Below are 22,334 nucleotides of genomic sequence, written 5' to 3'. Positions count from 1 at the left end.
AGTGGTTGCCACTGTACTAGCAGTGTATTTTTATGTCATGCTACTGAATACATTTGTAAAACGATGGGAGAAAAAAAGAAAAAAAAGAAAAGTTGAGCCCTGGTGGTGAACCTCACGCTGAAGAAGAACAAAAGCTCCTCTCCAGGTTTTAGCTGATGACTGTATTCAGCTGCATTGTGGAACTTGGAGGTCAAATTTTTCTTTTTTTTTCTGCATTCTTGTTCTTTTTTTTTTCTTTCTGAAAGCAGTTCTACCGTTCAATTATCAAAGTCAAATGTGACTTTCAGGGTTGTTTCTATGCCAACGTTCTGCTGTGATTTTCAATTATTTACCTGCTTTTCTTTTTAAAAACCTCACACGTCCGAGGAACTTCGCCGGCGAACCAAACGACAAAACTTTCATCCGGGTTGCGGGGAAACTTTGCCTTTCCCATCACTTCTAACCTGTGAATGCTTACGTGTGACGAACAACAACAGCCTTTTTTTTTTTTCCAGGTCTGCTTTTGGTGTAATTCCCCTTTAATTCCCCACATTGCTCTGGTGTACTGTAGCTGATGCAGCTGACAGCGCCCAAATGCGTATTAGCGTGTATGTGTGCTCACCGCAGTGATGGGTGAATGAATCGACCAAGCGTGTGTGAAAACATGCTGTCTGGCCTTGCTCTCTCTGTCTCTCTCTCTCTCTCTCTCTCTGCTGCAGCACACACATAAACTGTATGGCAGCTCAAACACACACACACACACACACACACACACACACAGAGCTGTATTCCTTGCCTTGCACAAATGCCTGAATTAGCACCTTTGTCCATGCCAGGCGAGCACGCATCCAGCCAGCAGCGCGTGAGGAAAAAAAACTTGTGCTGCTAACAGGCATGACGGTGAATATTCTTATGGAAAAAACGATTTAGACGTGCGCTGAAAATACAAGAACATCACTGCTGTATCCTCAAACACACACACACACATTAACAGACACACACAAAAAGACACCTACTCACACACACACACACACACACAACTCCGAAGCTCACAAGCAGAAACTCGCTTTTGGATATTTCTTGACTTTCCTTCTGGTTTTTTTTAAAAAAAAAAAAAGGGTGATAAACTATTATAAAATGAATTTCAGCTGTTTTTTCTCTCTTTTTTTTTGCATTTTTTTAAAATAAAAACCACCTCTCTTCTCTTTCAGATACGTACAAAAACGTAATTCGATTGTACTCATACCGCAGGAAATAACACAGTGCATTTACCACGCGCAAAGTCTTTGACAATCACCGGTAACAAGTTTTCTCTCCCTCAGGAGCCTTGGCAAAAAAAAAAAAAAAAAAAAAAAGACGCACAAAAAGGAAAAAATTAAGAATTTAAACACAGAAAAAGTAAACAAATGAAATGGGGGGTTTCATTTTAGGATCAAAACAGTAGGGGAGGATCATGGGAAAGGTTTTTTAGTTAATAAAATGTTAGTCCCAACACTCTTCCAGCCGATCAAAAAAATAAAAATTTCCTTTTTCCCCTCCCTCCTCCTCCGACGACGATGACGACGTCAGTCAGCGTTTCTCTGACAGCTAGCGGGTCACTTTCCCAGCGTGCCGGCGAGGCTTTAAAGAGCAGGGTCGGTGGGGTCGGAGAGATCATAAACCATGCCCATATACATATTAATATTCATTTCAACCCCTGACCTCATCAACCCCGCGCTCTCAGAGAAGCTTAAGAGAAATAAAGCGGAAACAAAACCAAACTCTTTTTTTTTAAAAAAAAAAAAAAAAAAGGGCTTTGTACAATCTCACTCAACCTCTCTCTACTTGACTTACAACAAACGCTGCGGTCCGGATGCTTCGCCACACATACATTCAATATCAAAAACAACAGTGTTACCGGAGTTTGGAGGAAGGAAATATCACTTTCTCCAAAACAGGTTTAACCCCTCCCCCTCCCCCTCCCCCTCCCCCAGGGAATGTCTGTGATTGGTTATGGTAAGAAAAAAAGGGTTTTAGTGACAGTTCACACTTTTAAAACATAGAAAAATAAAGGCTGAAACACTCTCTTGAAAGGTAGGAGCAGAGGGATGAGAAGGTGAGGGGGGTGGGGGGGGTGGGGATTAATTGTCAACCTCTTCCCTCTGCCACCTTTCTGTTGTGTCCCTTCTATCTCTCTCCACTACAAGAGGAAGGAGGAACGACCCGAAAATGAGGCATTCTGGGCCGTGGAGAGAGACAGAAAATGTGGACAAATGAAGGGACGAAAAGCAGAACAAACTGATCAAAAGGAGGTGTTAAAAGGAAGAAACAGATCCCCGAACACATGACGGGGAGCAATGACAACTGTCAACCCTTCTCTACTCATCGCCCCCCCCACCCTCCCCCCCAGAGAAACGCCATCCCTCCCTCCAGCCGCAAAGTCCATCTGTCCATTCATCTATCGGTCCGTTCAACTCACTCAAAACAAAGTGCTGCCGTCTCCTCCCGCCCCTTGGAGGGTGTCCGCCGGCGTAGCTCCGCCTCCCGCTTCATTATGGTTGGTGGCAGCCGCCGCCGCCGCGGCCACGGCTTCCAGGGAGGCGGGGTCGAAGCCTTGCTCCGCACCAAGCGCGTCGGCCTCCATCTTCACGCTGTCGGCGAGGAAGGCGGAGTAGGCGTCGCTGTCGGCCATGAGCAGTTTAAGCTTGGGGATCCAGCTCTTGCGGACGACGCGGCGGGCGTTGGTGCACATGTCGGCCGCGATGGCGTTCATCTCGCTCTCTTTGAAGCTCGGTGCAAAGTTCTGGCAGTAGACTGGAGGGAGAGAGAGGAGGGAGAAGAAGGGAAATGTGAGATATATCATGTATGTAATCACACACTCTCAGTATTTAAAAGTATCAAGAACTGTATGACTCACATTTGACAGCGTGCAGCACTCTGTTGTCCAGGGGTTTACGACTGGGGTCGTTGGTTGAAGAGCGGATGCCAGTTCCACAGCTGTTAGCCAGAGTGCTCCTGGGGAAAAAAAAAAAAAAAAAAGACACATCCACCATCAGCATCTTGTAATAACAGCACAGCCTTATACATCTACACTGAGTGCAGAGATATGAAAAGACAAGCTGTAGCACGCACTGAGAAACGTGTAGAAACTCAACGTGGGAGAGCGGTTTTCATCAAAATCCAAGTTTTCTGATTTGAGTAGGGCTCATAAACAGCTGATTCAATGACAAAAGTAGCTTGTGAAGAAACAGAAAATGAGGAAGAGAAACTAGCGCTACTGAGAATTTTAAATTATGAGGTCATTATGCAAGCTTAAGTCTCAATTTTCGTTTTTAATAGTTCTGTCAAAGTGAATTAACACTCTCAATCTGACATTTAATGTCGGTTTACCTTTAGATAATCAAAGCTTTCTATGAGCGCCAGCTGTTGGCCAGATGTCCGGACATTAAAACATTTCCGGCCGACTACTTCCTTACTGTTTTTTCTTTTTTTTTTTTTTCATAGCGAGTTGCTTCTTGCCCTGTTGATGTAAGGTGTCTTACATCCAATTGAGCGGAGTCTACATCATGAAAGCTAAACTGTCATTCACTGCTTGTGTGTGTGTCACACGAGGAGTACGCACGGCAGGTATTGACGCCACAAATTTGCAGGGTTTGCCAACTTGGGTCCGAATGGTTTTCTGCTTCTTTCCAGCAAACAAAAACAGACACGTGGCTTTTTTGTTATTGTGAGCTGCTTGCTGATTGTATCGCCATGATTTATTGAAGTGGAGTGTTGTTTAGATCTTGTTCGTCTTGGCCGTCTACTCTATATCGCTTCCATCAGTCATGCCACTGAAAGGTATGACATGTAACTTTGTTGTCTAAAAACAACTAGACCTATGTTATACATTTTGTTTAATTGTGTATGTACATTATCCCAAATGTTTCCAACAATGTTCAAGCCTAGAAAAACCCATAATTATAATCAAGGTAACAATCCGTTTTATTTGGTCGCCTGTCAACGGCATCATGTCCCCTTTGTGCATGCGTCAGCGTCGTGGTTGTCTGCCAGAAGGTCGTAAATTGACTTTTTATCCAGTTTTAAGCCACACACACATACACACAGAATACAGCCTTAAGAATGTGTGATATACAACTTCAGCTCACATTGTTGGAAAACTCCTGAATAATTACAAATAGAGAGGAAATTAAATTTAAAAAAAATACCCCAATATCACACTAAGAGGACACACAAACTCTTAAGCTCCCACATCCTAATTTACAGCTAATAATTTACACTTACAGCACAAATTTATAGACAGACGACGTCTCACCGTCTACTTTCTTTTTTTCCCCCCAACTTCATCTTTATTTTTGTCCATAGTGTCAACCTTCATACATCTGTTTCTCTTTGCTGCCAGCGACAGACAACGATCGTCACTGATAACTAGATGGCTTCCAACAGAAGGGTCTGTATCCATCATCACTAAAAAAACCACAATCCTCATCGTTTCTCTCCATCCCTGCACAATCAGCCCGATGCTGTAAACTTTAAGCTTGTTTTTCGTATTATCACCTGGACATACAACCAACTATGGGTCACAGAATATGTTGTTTTTCTCCCACACAGTCCATTTGACAAGTCAGATGTTTGGTAGGTAAACTGTGTCGGACACTGACCTGTCAAAGAATGCGGCCAGCAGGCGTCTGAGCAGCACTTTGTGGCGGGTGCCGGCGCTTACGTGGCAGTTCATGAGCTGGGCGCGGGAGATGAACACGGAGGTACCGCTCACCAGCTCCAGTTTCTCGGCCGGGTCGCCTTCTTCGTAGAGCTTCGGGTGGCAGCGGTTCCCGATCTGGCTGATGAGCTCAGCGGGCAGCGACGCCAGGTCCTGCCGGGAGCGTCCACCCCGGCCCCCCCGTCCGCCGCCTGAGTCTGGAGCCAAGTCTGGCAGAGCCTCCACCCGCTCCCCCACCACTGAGAACGGAGGAAATAGCCAATGTGGTTATGGGCTAATATTAACTAATTCTCCTTGTCCTGCTGCTATATATACAGTTAATACAATTATACAGATACAGCTGGGTGAAATACTGGTGTATGATTGGTTGAAGCATGCCACTCAAGTTTAATCCCTGTTCTAAATCTATACGTTGATAAAAAAAATGCTGGAAAACATGTTGGAACAGAAAAAAAGAGACCTGTACACAAATGTTTCCTTTATAAGAAATATTATAAGAATTCTCTTCATTTAAAGTTTTTGACAAGGTTAGGGTTAGGGGGTTGGGGTTAGGGTTAGGGTGTTAGGGTTATGGTTAGGGTTATTGTTAGGGGGTTAGGGTTATGGTTAGGGGGTTATGGTTATGGTTAGGGGGTTAGGGTTAGGGTTATGGTTAGGGGGTTAGGGTTATGGTTAGGGGGTTATGGTTATGGTTAGGGTTAGAGGGTTAGGGTTATGGTTAGGGGTTAGGGTTATGGTTAAGGTTAGGGTAGGGTTAGGGCCAGTGTAGGGTTAGGGTTATGGTTAGGGATAGAGTTAGGGTTGGGGTAGGGTTAGGGCCAGGGGGTTATGGTTAGGGTAGGGTTAGGGGGTTAGGAGGTTAGGGTTAGGGTTAGGGTTGGGGTAGGGTTAGGGGGTTATGGTTAGGGTTAGGAGGTTAGGGTTAGGGTTAGGGTTAGAGTTATGGTTAGGGTTAGGGTTGGGGTAGGGTTAGGGTTGGGGTTAGGGTTAAGCAAGATGTGTGTGTGTTGATGGGATGGGAAGGCAAAAGCATCCACCCTCCACTTTGCAATTGGCGAGTTTTTCTTCTTTGTATCTCATTCTCCTTTAGCGGATACTGCTTTTATCTTACTTCCGTCAGTGAGAATTAAAAGAAATAGGTAAAGTTGGATGTCAGGTTCTGTCAGAAGTCAACTCTAGGTCAGTGGAGGCAGTACTTACAACTCTTTGTTGTGAATCGGTGTAATTATCAGTGTTTTGAATATTTAATTCCACACAACCATCTGGTCGTCCTGAGACTTCTGATTAAATAAACTATAAACAATTTATAAGCTTAACTCAAGATCCTTGTTTCATAACATTCAGCGGTTTCAGTGTTTTGAACATTTCGTTCCCCACTTCCGAGAAGTTTTCCAGTGTTTCCCCTGTAATTGTACGGTGTGTTGTGTAATTGTAATTGTAACCCACCCCCCCTTTCCAAAGCAGTCAACCTAGGAGAAACGCTGATTTGGATAAACAAACTATAAGCAAGACCGGTACTTGTAAACACATTACATCAGATTCTAAGTGCAGCAGAGATCAGAAGACACAAACTTTATTTCTACATCAAACACAAACTTTGAAACGAGCTCTTCAGTGTGATTATTCATCAGTCGACAGTGCTCACCTGCAGCGCCGGCGTTCAGCATGCTGTACATGGTGTACATGTTGCAGATTTGTCTGTACTGCTCTTCGGCGCTCTCATCCGCTATGTCGTCCTCTTCCTCATCGTCGTGGTAACTGATGGGCGAGTCGCTGGTGTACATGCTGAGTGTGCCTGGGCTAGTGCCCTCAGGCGTCCCGCCGTTGTTGTTATTGTTGTTCTGGTTACTGTTGAGTCCGACTCCTCCCGCCGAAGTGGCGCCGCCACCGCCGCCACCAGTACCGCCGCCGCTGCCCATCATGGCGGCATTGGCCACAGGTCCGCGCCCAGAGGCATCCTGGGCAACAGTGTTGGAGGATAAGGACGAAGAAGAGGAGGAAGAGTAGCGTGCGGCCTTCCTCATCCCGCCTCCCCCGCCCCCTCCAGACCCCCCTCCCCCATCACGGTTGCTCCCCTCCCACAGCCGTTTGGCCACGGGGGTGCAGACCACTGAGTAGGGAGACCCTTCCTGCTGAGGAGGACAGAGAGAAACACTGGTTCTTTAGCTTCAGCTCTTTTAAAAAACACTGAGAATTAACAAGCAACTAACAATAAAACAAACAGGAAGCAACAATTTTAACCACAAACAGTAACAACAGCAGCCACGATTTGACTAATTAATATGGCTTATTTAGTTTCTCACACAGGATCAGGAAGTAACACTTGCTAATAAGGCCGTGGCATTTTTAGTTTCATTACCAATGCTGAATGATCCTTTTTTCAATACTTTACTCTGAGGGACATAAACTTACTTACATTCAACAAAAGAAAGTTATCAAATTCTAAATGTTGCAAAGGAGTCATACAGCAACTTAAGGCAAACAAAAGGCAAATATTCTGAATTATTCCGGAACTGATCATCTGATCAAAGAATAAGTAAATAAGATTATGAATATGAATGATAGATTTCAGTTGATACCAAAGAAAGTATTGAAATTCAAATGCTGGTTTAGTTTTTAGCAAATAAATCCACACAGTTCGTCCACTCCAATAGTTGATAACTTTTTGAGGCAGGAACATTTAAGTGACTCAGTTATACAAGACTAACTGCTATCAAATCAAAAATAAAGCAACGGTCAGTGTTCCTCTAACGCCGACTGGAGACTCTGCACATCACTCCTGCTCACCTGCTGACTTCAGCACTTGTTTTAATGACATTTCAGATTCAATCTCACAAAAAAAAAGAAAAACACACAAATGAAAAATCTGGTTTCCAAAAATGGAGAATGTTGATACAGTTTCTTCCTAAGCCATCTACTGACAAATCTGTATATTTGAAGCTTGTTTTTGCTACTTTCTAGTCCAAACCAAAAGTATGTGATGATGATCACACTGCTCTCACAGCGGAGCCTCTCCCTCTGCTAAAAGTGAGGACTGCAGCGAATATACTGATATGCAGATTAGCACCTGACATCACATGGAAACTATTTTTGAGCTGCCAACAGACGTTTTCCTCTGAAATGAAAATGACGAAAAAAAAAAAAAACTGGTTTCTCCAGTTTATCTTTCCTTTTAACGTTTCACGTGATGGAAACATCCTATCGTTCCAATATATTAGATCTGCTATGTGTGACAAACTTAACTATTGCGACTAACTGCAGCTGTGCTAAGTTTTAAATTAAAGCTGACAATATGCTCTCGTCCGTTTACTGGATCTTTCAAAATAATGGATGTTACATACAAAGCAGCGCTGAAAGCATGAGACATTTTCATGAAAATATGGTCTACAACACCATTTCTGAGTATTTATAGTTTCACATCTTTTCAATAGCAAACTAAAGAAAAGAAAAGCCATTCTAGTGTTTGAATAAAGCTGCTGTTACTTGACAGTAAAAGAAATACGACAAACTGTTTACACAATTCATTAATACAGACTGTAATATACAAACCTCACTCTTTCCATAGAATATTACGCCTCCTCAACACCTCCACTTACAAAAACTCTCTGCACAGGATTTAACCTTCAACTTGACCTTTGAACTTTCACTGAACCACAAACTGCTTTTCAAAACAAAACTACACAAAAAAAACACTGTACATGTTGTATTTCAGATGTAAGCTTCAGGTTATGATTTGTGTTTTTTAGTAATCTTTTCAGCTTGATTTGCAAGATCACAACATCTGGAGATCACGCGATGTTATGCGCTTGTGTCCGAGCCTCAAGTGGTTCGGACCAATCAGCGTCATCCAACGAGGATTCTCGTGTGATCTCACGAATCCAAGCTGCCTCACGAGGTTAGACGGTGATAGACAGATGGTTCATCCAATCACCTGCCAAGTATTTTTTTTTTTTTGAAAGTCCCTGCCCTTTTCCAAACAGCTGCCAAAGAATGACTTCTCAGATGGTTCTGTGTAACAAACCATCTGGCGTGTCAGGTTACTTTTCAGCTGCCACAGCAACAAATAAGATGAATATGTGTACCACAAGCCCTCTTGAAGCAGGCTTTCCTTGAAAATATATCATGGCCTTTCTCAAATCTCAAACTCAAAGAAACACCTACTCATGATGTCTTGTTTTAAATGTCATTAAAACCTAATGATTTCAATGCCCTCAGACTAATTAATTCCTGATAGAGAAGGCTTAGCTGCAATCAATTCTTTCACCAAAGTGACGGTAATCAGCGGGATCCTACCTGTTGCGGCTGTGGGGTCGGCTGAGGCGTGGTGGCCGTCTGTTCCGTCTTTACCTTGGACACCAGGGGAAGGGGCGTCAGACAGGAGGCGGGCCTTCCTGAAGCTGTGGGAACGACACCGGCTCCGCCCCCTCCCGCCGTTTGAGTGACGGGGCTCTGAGGCTCGGTCTCCTCGGTGTGGAGACCCTGGGAGTCACAGCTTGGAGATGAGACCTAGAGTTGTGGTGAAGGTGTAAAGATATAAATAAGGATGAATCATATTGGTTTCATTTCATTTATGTTATCACCAATGAAAATATAAACAACAAGGAATTTAGAACTGTCTCTTTCAAAATGTCCCAATAACTTTCTGAAGTATCTGGGTTATTGAACTGACTGAAAAAGGGGTCAAAAACTGAGAGTTTGGTCAAATTCATAATGTTGTTTATAGCTCCTGATTTACATTTGAACTTTGAAAAAAGGGTTTTGTAGAAAACATGTTTGTATTAGAGCTGCAAAGATTAGTCCATGAATCAATTAGTCAATTGTCAGAAAAGCAATGTGCAACAAAACAAATCTAAGTTATTTTTTCAAAGCAAAATTACCAAATATTCTTTGTTTCCAGCTTGTTACATGTCAGGAGTTGCTGCTTTTCTCGGTTTTATATGATTCTAAATTGAATATCTTTTAGTTTTAGTAATTCAAATGCATCGCATTGGTCTTTGAGAACTTGTGATGCAGATGTTATAGACTAAAAGATTAAAGGGGACCTATTATGGTCATTTCCAGCTCTCTATATATTTTTTTTATTTTTGGACTCCACTAGATTAGTTTTGCATGATTCACAGCTCAAAAAACTCTTTATTTATCTTATACTGGCTCTTAATGCAGCCCCTCAGTTCAGCCTCTGTGTCTTAAAAGGCAGCCTTAGCTCCCCGCTCTTTAAGCCCCCCCCCCACTCTGTCCTGATTGGCCAGCTTTCCTGAAACCTCCTGAGGGCAGCTGTATCAGTCGTGTTAAGTTACCGCTGATGCAAAGCCAACATTTCCTGCTTTACTGTAAAAGCTTTTAAATTACTAAATAACCGGAAACTTTTATTGTGTAGAATTTATAGGAAATTAAATGTGTTCCTCTAGGGCGGTGATGATAACCTCATTACCATTACTGCGGGGTTGAGCTCATTACCGTCATCACCTCATTAAAAAAAAAAAAAAAAAAAAGAAAGTGAACCACAATTGTCATTTACTGTAGTCAAATGTGCTTGTGCATATACTGCATGACATACAGTAATACAGTAGACATAGGAGGCTATGTGGTATGCTAGAGAATCTGCGTTGCCTTGGTTACTCCAGGCACCAGGCCGCAAGACCTTGGCATCACCCCACAAGAACGATAGTCTAGGGGGACGCTGAAAGTGGTGCGCGAGGAAGCAGATGTGCAGCAAGCAAGCCAGCATCCAAGCTAGGCTAAAGGCTAACCCTAGTTGACCAACTCTCCAGTCAATCTTCCTCACCAATGTCCGCTCCATTGACAATAACCTAGACTACTCAAGACTGCTTCTGACCTCCCGGAAAGAAATGACAAACCGCTGTACCCTCATCTTCACCAAGACGTGGCTGCACAACAGCATCCCCAACTCCACTATTCAGTTAGTCGGGCTAACCGCTCTCCAATCAAACAGGATTGCTTCATTGTCAGGTAAGGCCCGAGGCCGCCAAACTGCAGTATATGTTGCTTTTTCAAAGCAGTAAGAAAAAATCTACAGTCCTATATTCCTCAACAAACTAGCAGAGCTTCATTAGTGGCGCTAAAAACCGGTCCAAACAACAACATAGAGAGATATTTGGAGCTCTTTCTTCAGCAGATCAGTTAGAAATAACGCAGGAAAGAATAGTACAAGCAGAAACAGCCACAGTGAGATGTTTGATGAAGAGCTGCAGACGACAAGCACACCTCCAACAGGTAAACAACTTATTTTATTTTACCATGCTGTGTAACTGAAAAACACTCACAGTGTGCCAGCTCAACTGAAGTCATGGCTCGGAGTGACCACTCCCAAAACAATGGAAAAAAAAAAGCCATAATGTTAGCAGAGCAGATGACCATATAAAGAAATGCATCACGAGCTGATGGGATTTTACTTCTACATATGTTTACCTCATCGTTTGACACGTTGGCCACGTTTAACATGAAAATAAGACTGAAAATAAGGAGTTGCAGGTCTATATTTCTTAAATAAGGTATCAAAAAAGTTCTGGTTTCAGTATCTGAACCAAAGTTTGGTTATCTATCGTGTCGGCACAAGTATTAAAAATGTTATTTTTGCACAATAATATAGAGGGCAAGTAGTACTTCTTTTATTTTGAGTATCAGACTTAAATTCCCAATGATCCTGTTGAAGTGGCTGCTGGAGCAGACAAACTCTACACAGGATATGATTACAAGCATTTGATGACCCCAACACCTACTTAACACATCCTTAACTCGCAAATAGTACATTTTTTTCTTAACATACTCCACATAACACATAGCTAGTGTCGTATAAACTCTGTGTCTCAAAGTGTTATAGGATACTTCAAAGGAAATCAGATTCTCTCATTATTATGCAGATTTATGCAGCAAGGCACTCCAAATCTAATCAGATCATCTGCTACTATAGACAGAACCTGTAGTGTCAGTACGACGTTTCAATTATTCTTGAGTCAAAAGAACGTGTCTGTAAACACCCCCACAACAACATAACGCCATGCATAATGTCACACACATAACGGGTGACAGCACATAAAAAAATATAAATGTTTTAATCTGTAGAAACCATTTCTAAAATTCCCCAGCACGTATTCCTTCTTTGCGAATAGTTCCACATCTGCAGTCAACTTTAAGAAAGTCTTAAATCATTGTTGCATGTTAATGCTTCGTTAGCGGGTTACCTTGAGGAAAAACTCTGTGCCTTTCTCCATGATCTGTTGGATCTGGAGGAAGCCGGCGGTGTACATGAGCAGGAACTGGTCTCCGACGTTCATGCTGAGGCGTCCTGTGTAGCAGAAGGCCAGGATCTGCTGGAAGCTCTGTGGCTGTACGGCCGGGGGGAGCTCCACGACCGAGCTCTTCCCCCCGGCGTTGAACAGATCCCGAAAGTATGAGCTGCTGGCTGCCAGCACCGCACGGTGGGCCTGAGGAGTAAACAGCAGGAAATACACAGTAAATGTACAGTAAGTGTCCATTTTATAGCATTAAATCAAGCAGAAATATGTAGGAATAAATCATCAAGTATTACTATTAGTTACATAGTCTGCACTTCTTTAGTGTGCTCAATAAAGTATGATGAGGTACTAAACCTCAACGACATGCAGGGAGCAGCCACCTGACAAACAGTTAGCTTTACTTTACTGGAGTATATTTTGAATTGCAACAGAAGCAGAAAATGTATTTTGAAAAGTATTGACCACATCAAAAATCATACCTAACAGTAAAAGCATAATTTCCCATTGTATTGCAGTAACTTCTGAAAACGACGGCAAATTTTTATCTCTATTTACAAAGTGAATTTGTATCGAACGGTGGCAAAGCCGAGGATTTATGCCCCTCGAGAGCGAGGTGGCCAGAGGGAGCTCAGAAAATCTATTTGAAATTATTTAAAGCGGGACTCAGGCAGTTTTAGACCCCGGACCATATTTTCCTGTCTTACCGATCGATTCTGACCAAAAATCTTGTCAATACCTTCGCTGTGGGACTAATTACACCTTACTGTAGGCCCGATGAACCCTCGAGAAAATAAATACCCAAACTCTTCACAGGCAGGGTGTTTCAACACAGAGTGCATGTCAGAAAAAGATATGAACACAAAGATAATCATACAGTTCTGAGGCTATTTTGGACATTTCTTTCTTTTGTTTGGAGAAAAATTCATATCAAAGGATGTACAGTACCAGTCAAAAGTTTGGACCCACTCTCTCATTCAAGGAAATGGGGAGGTGTATCCAAACTTTTGACTGGTATTGTAGTTTTACATAATTATATAGCACATAGATTACCAGGGACACAGGAATTGTTTGTTGCCAACAGTCCAAAATTGGGGAAAAATGGTTTAGTTCTTTAATTAACCCAAAAACTTCACAACCAATACCAGAGGACTGTTGTCACTCTGTGTACCATCTTTGTATTAGCAATTCATTATCCCTCAGATAAGTAACAGTAAAAGAAAAGTGGGACCTTGAAGGCGTGTCCCTTGACGACCACGGAGACATCACAGTAGAGGCCCTGCAGCCGCTGTTCGTTCAGACACTCCAGGACGTTGTTGCCAAAGTTAGGGATCGCCATCTGCAGCGTCTGAGCCATAACGCTCTGCCCAGCACCACAGGGTCTGCAGGAAGCAAGAGAGAAGAAAGGTGGAGGTTAGAGCAGGGGATAAACGGATGGAGGATAGAGGGAGGGATCATTAAAAAGATATTTGGGGTAAAGAAATACACACTCTGAAGGGATGTTGGGGAAGTTTGTATGAAGAGAGAGAGGGGGGAAAGATGAGCAGGACAAGAGAAGAGGAAACAAAGTAAATAAAGGAGTGATGAAATAAGGATAACAGAGATGGACTGGAAGATGTCGTGGGAAAGACAGAAATGAAAGAGCAGGAGAGAGATTTAAAATAAAGGAACAGGGTAAGTGTATGATGATTAATAAATTAAAGTATTTGGTAAACAACTTTAATTCAAAACTCTGAAAATGAAAGAGAATTTCAGGCCACCCACGACAGTTATATAAACAATCTTTCTATTTTTTTTTTATTTTTTTTTTTACCTTGTTTCATTACATCTAATTCAGACTTAATAAACTGTTTGGTGGTTTTTGGCCTACTTTGTTATTTTCTCATTGCTCCTTCTCAGTCAAAACACAGTCGCTTGCATAACTCATCTATTTCACTCTTCTTCGTCACCATCCGACAAAGGAGCCTGTGATCAAAGAGGAGGAACTGTCAAACTTGCGGCGAAAAAAAAACCAAAAAAAAAACAAGTTATTCATCCCTGCTTAATTTTTCTGCTTAAGAATGAACAGCCTTTATTTTTGTTTATGAATCAAATGCAAAATAGATGCATAGAACCGGTATTATAAAGTAGGACATTTTCGACTGTAGCGCGGGGTGTGACGGAGCAGAAGTAAACAGATAAGAACTCAAAAGGTGAGTCACTACTCTGAAAAAGAAAATACATTTTATACAAAGATCATGACCTCTAAGTGATGGATGGTGGAAACGCTTAGTGGACACATTAACAGTTCAGCAGCATTTGGCCTGTAGCTGGTAGTGAGCAGCTGATGTTCAACTCTGGCTACAACCCAAAAACAAGCCACTAATAGGAAACAATAAAATAGTGATTGTGACTTGTTCCTCCACTGGGAGGAAGAAGTGCAGACAGGACCTAGTGACCTAAACAGAAGCTACATCCCCTCACGTCCACGAGTCTTCCCGAACGCTGGGGAGAATGTACGCTCATGCGCTAGTAGAAGGTTAGAGGTCAAGGAAAGAAAGTGTGTCAACAGGAACTTCAATTTGATTTCCAAACACTCATCGCTCAAGTCAAACTAAAGGATCAAATTCTTGCCATTTACTTGGCTACAGATGGGTGACATGGGAAGGTAAAAAAGATAAAAAACAAACATGGTGATAAGGATGTTCCCCCAGTATGTGTTTAGGTAGATGAGATATGTAAAACTGTCAAGTTCATTGTTGTTCAAGGTCTGGGTTGCAACTGTCCTGTTGACTGGGTTTCTATGGGATCATTAACAAAAACTTATGTTAACTACAGACTGTCTTATATAGCTTCCCCGTAATTCCTTTTAAAAAGTGATACTGTTCAAGAAATACTCCCTGTTCATTCTTAAAGCTCTAATCTACAGTAAAAAACACTTTCACTATCATAATGGTTGTATAAGTTCCTTCACTGGTGCAACTTTTTATTGATTAATCTAATAATTGTTTTCAAACAATACTTTAGTCTGTAAAATGGGTAAAATTGCTGTTTTAAGTCCCAAGAGTTAAGCTGTTGACTTCATATTGCTTATTCCACATGAACAAAAAACAGAAAAAAGTACATATCTTATTAAAATTGTAGCCAATTACTTAACTATTGATCAATTAAATCAACTGTCTACTGATTTCAGCACTATGAACCACAATACAAACATAAAAACTCTACATTAAGCTACAAAACCTATAAAGTGTTTAATTCTATGTTTAATTTTTGGCAAAAAACTGCATTCGCACTTGAATAATACATGTCTCCCACTTCATTTTAAGTTTGGGTCGCTGGAGCATTTAGAAAAACAACAGGGAAAAAAAAAAAGCACCACACCATAAATCCATCACCTCTGGACTGCATGACTCAACAGCAACAGCAACTTTCAGCTGCACTCAAGTCATTCTGGGAGAAATCAGATTCTGTAAATTAATTAATTCATGTAGCCGAGGCACACAATAAAATCGTATTATTTCACAATTCAGACAAAGAACTACATACTTGCAATGCAATATGTTAAATAATAAACATTGATGTATCGCCCCAGAACTATATTTGGGTGTTCAGCTGTTCAGTGTTTGGCAACAGGAAGACTGATCAAGTCTTGCAGCCATCTGAGACTAAATCCATCCTTCAGAATAAGATTTGTCAATCCGTACAGTTGCAGTTTCTACAATTACCGAATTTTGACCTTGTTAAACATAACTGACTGGCTCTTTCCACTATCTCTTTGGGGTCTTGGACAACTTCCCACTCTGGGCCACACAGTCAGTCCACCCCCCCTTCTCAATAGGAGGGTAGACCCAACCAACCATCAGGTTCAGCTTGAAATAGTTTGAATGGGAGGACTCCCTCCACAACTGAAAAATGTAAACACAATCCACTATTCCAAAAAAAAAAACTCTGATTACAGCACAATTACAGAAACCCTATCCAATCATTCTTCAACTATAACACCTTCTGAAACTGACCTCACTAAATATGGACCCAGGAGAGAAATACCTTGCATTTACAACACCGAGAAAATTACTAGTTTGAATCCCAGCACCGATCACACACACTCCCAGTTCAGCAATCACCACACAGATGTTCTTGAGTGAGGCATTTCACGGGAAAAACATTAAAAAGTCATACACAGGTTGCACAGAGGGGGCTGAACTCAATCCCACCAGCGCAGACACCCAGGATTGGATTCTATGTAGCAATACCACCAGCTTAAAGGGATATACAGATCCAAGTCGGTGTACTTGTTGGCCTGCACGGAGGGGAGATAGTGCAAACCTAACACGTGATAAGATTCCCTCTGTGAAGCTCCTCACTCACAAGAGACTGATGGTAGGTAGCACATGGCAGGCTGGACCCCTGGGCAACTGTGGTATTAGCACTGAAAAGCACTGCTTTGCAAGAGAATTGGATTAGAGCTGCAACCGGTGATTATTTTCAATCTCGATTAATCGTTTGTTCTAAAAATAACGAGTGAAAAACGTCCGTCACTGTTTCCTCAAATTCAAGGTGACATCCTCAGGTTACTGGGATTGTTAGACCGACAGTCCAAAACCAGAAGACACTGATTTAACTATCACATAAGACTGAAAAAAACAACAAATACTTGCAAATGACTGGCTGGAACTGGTGGAATGGTTAACATTTTTGCTTTAAAAATGACAGACACTTAATCAATTATCAAAATAAATTTATGGTTATTTTTCTTTCCATTGACTTATCAGTGCAACTCCGAGTTAGACATTCCAAATAAAAGATAAAAAGGGGACAAACTAAACTTCACATGAACTTCATAAAAACTTATTTTGTCTGGGGTTTAGGGGTGTTTTTTCCTTTTTTTCTCCTTTGAATAACTGGCCAGATGTAGACAACTTGACCATGCAGTGCAGCTATAATTAAGTTAAGGTAAAAGCTGCCATTTTATTCCATTGAAGAGGCAGCAATGTGTATCCTGAATCAGCTGAACGTTGTAAAGTGCACCGATACCTTGAACCTTTTGTGGATCTGTAGTCGGTGGAAACAGCTTTAACTTTAACTGAACAACTAGGCATGGCACCTCATGACAATGTCTCTGGTTGTAAAACCTTACTTTACAACCTCACATTCAGTATACAACACAAAAAAACCCCACTCATGTTCTAGTGGGTGTTGAATGTCCTTCTGGGGGAAACTCTCGGGAGAGGGGGGAAGTGAGGTTGACAAAACAAGTAAATTACAACTGTAGTAACACCTAGGATGCACTAACTACCCCTAAATTTTAAAAACAGTTGAAGAGGGCTCCTTGGCCGACAGTAAAAGACAGCGGTTGTACAGGGAAGCTACCGGGTGTAAGGGTGAAGCAGGGTGCTGTAGCTTGCGTGCTCAGCAAAGCCTCCTTGGATAAATAAAAAAAAAACGTGGGCTCCCGCTCTTACACCTACATAAGGGCAGCACTGAGAATACAAGACCATCAGCATTTCATCATGATTCATTTTTAAGTTTATAGCTACTAATTAATTTTGATAGATACAGGCAGAGTAAGTCACTGGGCTAAGAGGAGTAAAAACCTGTCTATTTACAGCTCCAGTACTGCACATTACATCGAAAGTGTTTTAGTTTTTAAAAATTACACCGTAAAGGTTAAAATAACAACCTTACATCTCCGTCTGGCACATCAGTCGGAATAAGATAATTAAAGATTGCCAAAATGCTAATATTCTATGTGTATTGATTGGGTAAACTGCTATTACAATATTATTATGCCTAATTAATTGGGCAGCCATATTCTGGACAAAAACAATTAAGATAACAGGCTGTTTATTGGATTGGGAGCACTTTGTACAATTTGATCCGAATAGCATTCCCATCATATCAAAACACTATTAGCTCCCGAGTGGATAAATTACAGTTGCTAGTTTTTTTTTTTTTTCTTCCCTACTTATTGCAATAAAATGAAACAGTTCAAATTAGTAAGAAGTCAGTATTTGCTGGCCGTTGTACCTCGACACATTACTGCGCCGTGACAGTTTGTGTCGATGCAAAGAAATCAATATGCATTACATTCATGTAATTATAATTCAACCGAAGTGGCCGAGAGTGATATTTTCTCCTTGCATTTTGGGCCTCATCCAGGAATTGTTTACATTCATTAGTCCTATTTTAATTAGTATATAATGGTCTTAATGGTAATGTGGGTATCCGTGTCATAAAAATGGGTTACAGCGCCTATTAATTACCGATCGAGCAGCAGGATTTGAGATTGAAATATACTGGTTTTGACCCCTGGACTGGCTTGAGAAACTGAAAATGTATGAACTAAGCGGGCTGCTCCCTAATATTTGCCCTTTCTGTGGCCTTGAGTGAGAAACTGAACAGACAAGTGTCCCAGCGGAGCCTCTCAGCAACCAATAGTGGATGCCTGTGGTTGTTTCCAGGTGTAAATATGTGCAATCATATGAATAATAAGCAGGCAGTTGCTAAGACAAAGCACTCATGTGAAGAAAAATGCCTAAACGCAGCAATCACACGGAAATGTAGCAACACATAAAAGTGTGATGTTTTGCTTATATTACTCAGCAAAACACTAAGATTTCGTGATAAAACTGTCATATTGAAACCAGAAGCTAACTTTTTTTTTTCCCCTTCCACGAGTGTGGACTGCGTGCTTGATTTGATTTCAACACACTGGAGAGTATTGAGATGTCATCCAAGGACATCCTCCTAGCCACCTTTTCCTCTTCACAGGTCAGAAAGGTCACAACAACTTCCAGGAAACATAAAAGGGGAGTTAATTCACACCACTTGACCCTTGCCCTGCAGTCCCCATGTGCCCCATTATAAGCTCTGACTTCATGCTTAACGGTGTGTGTGCGCGTGTGTGTGTGTGTCTCTCTCCCTCCGTGTGTGTGTGTGTGTGTATGTGTGTGCGTGTCAAAGTATGCACAACAACTTTTAAATTCATCTCCAGTGCCACAAACTCTGTTTTACTTTTATACAGACTAAACCACATGCTCCAGCTAACATCCACATACCTAAAAAAAAGTAACTTGATCACTGCAGTCAACTTGCTGGCATAAAATCAAACACAAGTATTTGAGTCAACACCGTGATATCCACGTCAATCACCACTTAATCATATTCAGTTTCCTGGTTTTGTGGAGGTTAAAGGTGGCCTGTTAGCAAGTAGCAAGCTAAAGCTAAGGCTAACGTTGACATTAGTAAAACACTTCACCTATGCGTACAAATCGTAAAGATGCCCATAAATCACATTTACACAATTCAAGCCTTGGGTGGCCATTAGTTTAAAGGCATTTAAGGCTGAAAACGGTGTATTTACCGATACTCGCGGGTAGACAGGCACCAAAAATGTGGCTATAGTGTAGCCTCCCTTGAGCACGACTAGAACTGAAACTTCAAAACCGAAATATTATTTATACACATCAATTATACATCAATTAATCTCACATGAAAGTCTAGCAGAGCCGATGTCTCGCCGGTGGACGCCTCGGGAGAGAATACAACCCGCCACTAGCGGGGCAGCAAGGCAGTCAGAGCGGGCAGGGAGCTCTCGGTGCCCCGCCGTGTGCCAGCCTCGATGCCCGGTAGGATTTGGGAGTCCTCGGCTGGCCCGGGCCGGTGTGTGCGGAGGGAGGGAGGGGGGCAGCAGCAGCAGCAGCAGCGGAAAAGGGACACAAAAAAGAGAGCTCCTCTCCTTTATTTTGTATATCAGCCCCCACCTCAACATATACGTTTATCATCCGAGGAACGGGGCGCACAAAATTTGCCACAAAAATAGTCGAGGGGATTAAATTTTCAGCAGTCTCCCCTCTTTCCGTGCCAACGCGGTGTGATGTCCGTTAACACCGAGTTCCCTCCTCCTCCTCCGGCCGAATGGCAGCTACCGATATGGGACAGACACGCGTTGTTCCCCTCCAAAATGTCGCTTATGATATATCACAGCGGATAAATTATTTAATCAATCCCCACACCGAAGGGGAACTCAGGACGCCACACAGCTAGGCTACGTGCACTTCACTAACTCCGATCTTTTTGTGTTAACGTATTTTTTTTTTACCGGAGAGGTGAGGGGGGTCTATAGCGGAGGGCGATCCTGGCACTCCATCTTTAGCCGACATCAACAGGTCATCCCGGGACACAATGCGCTGCAACTGTGGGCGAGACAGACGGATGGATCCGGCATGGCGAGAGGGGAGAGGAGAGGAGGGGAAAAGGAAAGGAAAGTAGGGGGTTGGCTGAAAAATCTTAACCCGTTTACCGACAGGACTGTGATATTAGGCGAACCAACGCGTTTCAAATGCAGCATGTTAACAGGAGAGGAGGAGAGGAGGAAAAAAAAAAGGCAGCACCCCTTCCCCAAACAGCAAGTAGTTTTTAAGAAAGTTGAGGAATGCGGGAGAAAGAGGAGCGGAGGACTCATCAAGTCACTCACCGATGGACAGGGGGGGGGCAGCCCGTGGCGATCAGTGAAGCCGGTGAAGTGGTTAAAGTTTGTCTGTCCACATGAGCCCATCCCCCATAGTAGCTAGCACAACTTTACCACCCCCCGCCCCCCCCCCCTTTAAAAAAAAAACAATTAAAAAAAACAATAGCTTAACCCCCCACTTCAACACACCGCCGCAGACCATAAACCACCCTTCCAACCAAATTCACTCAGCCGAATTGAAGAAGCCACCCGACCACAAACACACACACAGTTCGGAGCTCGGGACAACTAAACCGACCCGTCTCGCCGGCCGAGTCCGAACCGTTGTCCTCGTTGACCCGCCGTGTTCAACTCACCCCCTCGGCTGTGTTCCGCTGGAAAGTGTTTCAATGGAGGAGCAGCAGCACAGAAGAAGCGGTCTAGTGTCTCCCTCCGCCTCGCTACAGGCAGCCATTCATTGTGACTGTAAAATGCTGTGAACCAGCAGCCGGAGCACGCACACAATCATGCATACACATACATACTTACAAGTGCGCGCGCGTGGGCACGCACTCACACACATATACACACACATACACACACACACATACACACATACGAGCGAGGAGAGGAGCGCAGAGCTATCGAGGAGGGGGACGCAGAGGAGCAGAGCGGGGATTTTTTTTTTTTAACTCTCCCAGGGGTTGCAGACAGATCGCAGAGCTACCGATCGGCAGACAGACAGACAGGTAGACAGACAGACAAGTAAACAGACAGACAGACAGGTAGACAGACAGACAAGTAAACAGACAGACAGACAGGTAGAAAGACAGACAGATATATAGCTAGACAGACAGACAGGTGGGCAGACAGACAGACAGGTAGGCAGTCTGCATTGTCTCATTACTTTTGCCACTGTGACGAATTAACACCTTATATTACTCATTCATTACTTCACCTATATAACATATACATAGGCTATATAACTACATCTACCAGAACCATTACTTCACATATTTTCCACAACTTTTTTTATTTTTACAATCCACAAGTCAGGTCATGTATATAGCTTAAGTATTATTATGTTTATAATGTATATAATGTATATAGATTATTATTATTTTGCTATGTTTATTACTCATATTCTTATCTGTTTCCTTGTTTCCTACACAGCTGTAACATTCCTCTCTCTCTTTATACATATGTATATATATATAGCCTAATCCAAAATTATTATCCTATATTGAAAAATATAAAGGCATACCTACTCAACATACCTACTTGACAAAACTTGATAAAAAAAAAAGAAGTCAGTCCAGTCTAGTCTAGTCTAGTCTAGTCTAGTCAGTCTAACTTAAGCCGAAACAAAAGGTGAGTTTACCTGAGCGTTTATTAAAACACACTTCATAAAATCCACGTCACCAAAGCCTTTAATGATCAGGTTGAAGGTAAATGAGGCTATAGTAAGCTCTCCACCTTCACAGTCGGTTTGTTTTCCTCAGCATTACTAAAAATAACTTGGCACAGACACAATAATTTGGATGAGTAATGGCAGGGAATGTGAGTTTATATACACGTGGATTGCGATTTTTATCTAGTCAAAACAGTGGTAAAATACCTGCTTTTGGTGTTGTAAAAATATACATATATTTGCAGTTTTTGTTTTTTTCATTAGTAGTTTTCATTTAGCCTATATTTTATTTTATATGAATTTTAAACCTAGCTTAGAATAAGCTTAGAAATGCTGTTTTTGTGGGGATATACTATGTTATGTAACGAGTAATGTAGAAGTAATTAGATTACATTAGAAAGAGTAACGGATTACACGTTTGAGCCCACGCGGCGCTGCAGGCGGGTAGACAGGCAGCGTCCCCAGCCGACCCGACTGTCTGAGCCCCACCCACCAGTCCACCCACTCAACCCACTCCCCTCACACACTCACCGGGGTGTCTTCTCCCTTGGTTGGTGGGAA

General features: G+C 42.3%; 1 protein-coding gene across 5 annotated transcripts; it reads right to left on the bottom strand.

Annotated features, from left to right (window-relative positions):
- Positions 1 to 1,930: 1,930 nt before the first annotated feature.
- Positions 1,931 to 21,412, bottom strand: nacc1b (nucleus accumbens associated 1, BEN and BTB (POZ) domain containing b). 5 transcript variants are annotated; one of them, XM_067585434.1, is made up of 8 exons: positions 20,740 to 21,412; positions 13,163 to 13,313; positions 11,881 to 12,123; positions 8,972 to 9,184; positions 6,324 to 6,810; positions 4,620 to 4,917; positions 2,876 to 2,973; positions 1,931 to 2,772 (listed from the first exon to the last, which is right to left on the bottom strand). In XM_067585434.1, exons 1-8 carry the CDS (start codon positions 20,835 to 20,837, stop codon positions 2,438 to 2,440), a joined length of 1,923 nt encoding a protein of 640 aa, XP_067441535.1. In that variant the 5' UTR covers positions 20,838 to 21,412; the 3' UTR covers positions 1,931 to 2,437. The 5 variants fall into 5 exon arrangements, with proteins under 5 accessions (XP_067441535.1, XP_067441536.1, XP_067441538.1 ...); XM_067585435.1 differs by having other exon boundaries at positions 6,324 to 6,807; XM_067585437.1 differs by lacking the exon at positions 20,740 to 21,412 and adding an exon at positions 19,405 to 20,733.
- Positions 21,413 to 22,334: the final 922 nt, after the last annotated feature.

This window comes from Thunnus thynnus, chromosome 3 (assembly GCF_963924715.1).
Source record: "Thunnus thynnus chromosome 3, fThuThy2.1, whole genome shotgun sequence".
In the NCBI taxonomy this organism is placed as follows: domain Eukaryota; kingdom Metazoa; phylum Chordata; class Actinopteri; order Scombriformes; family Scombridae; genus Thunnus; species Thunnus thynnus.
Note: the sequence above shows the minus strand (reverse complement) of the source record. Positions and strands in the feature narration are given on the sequence as shown.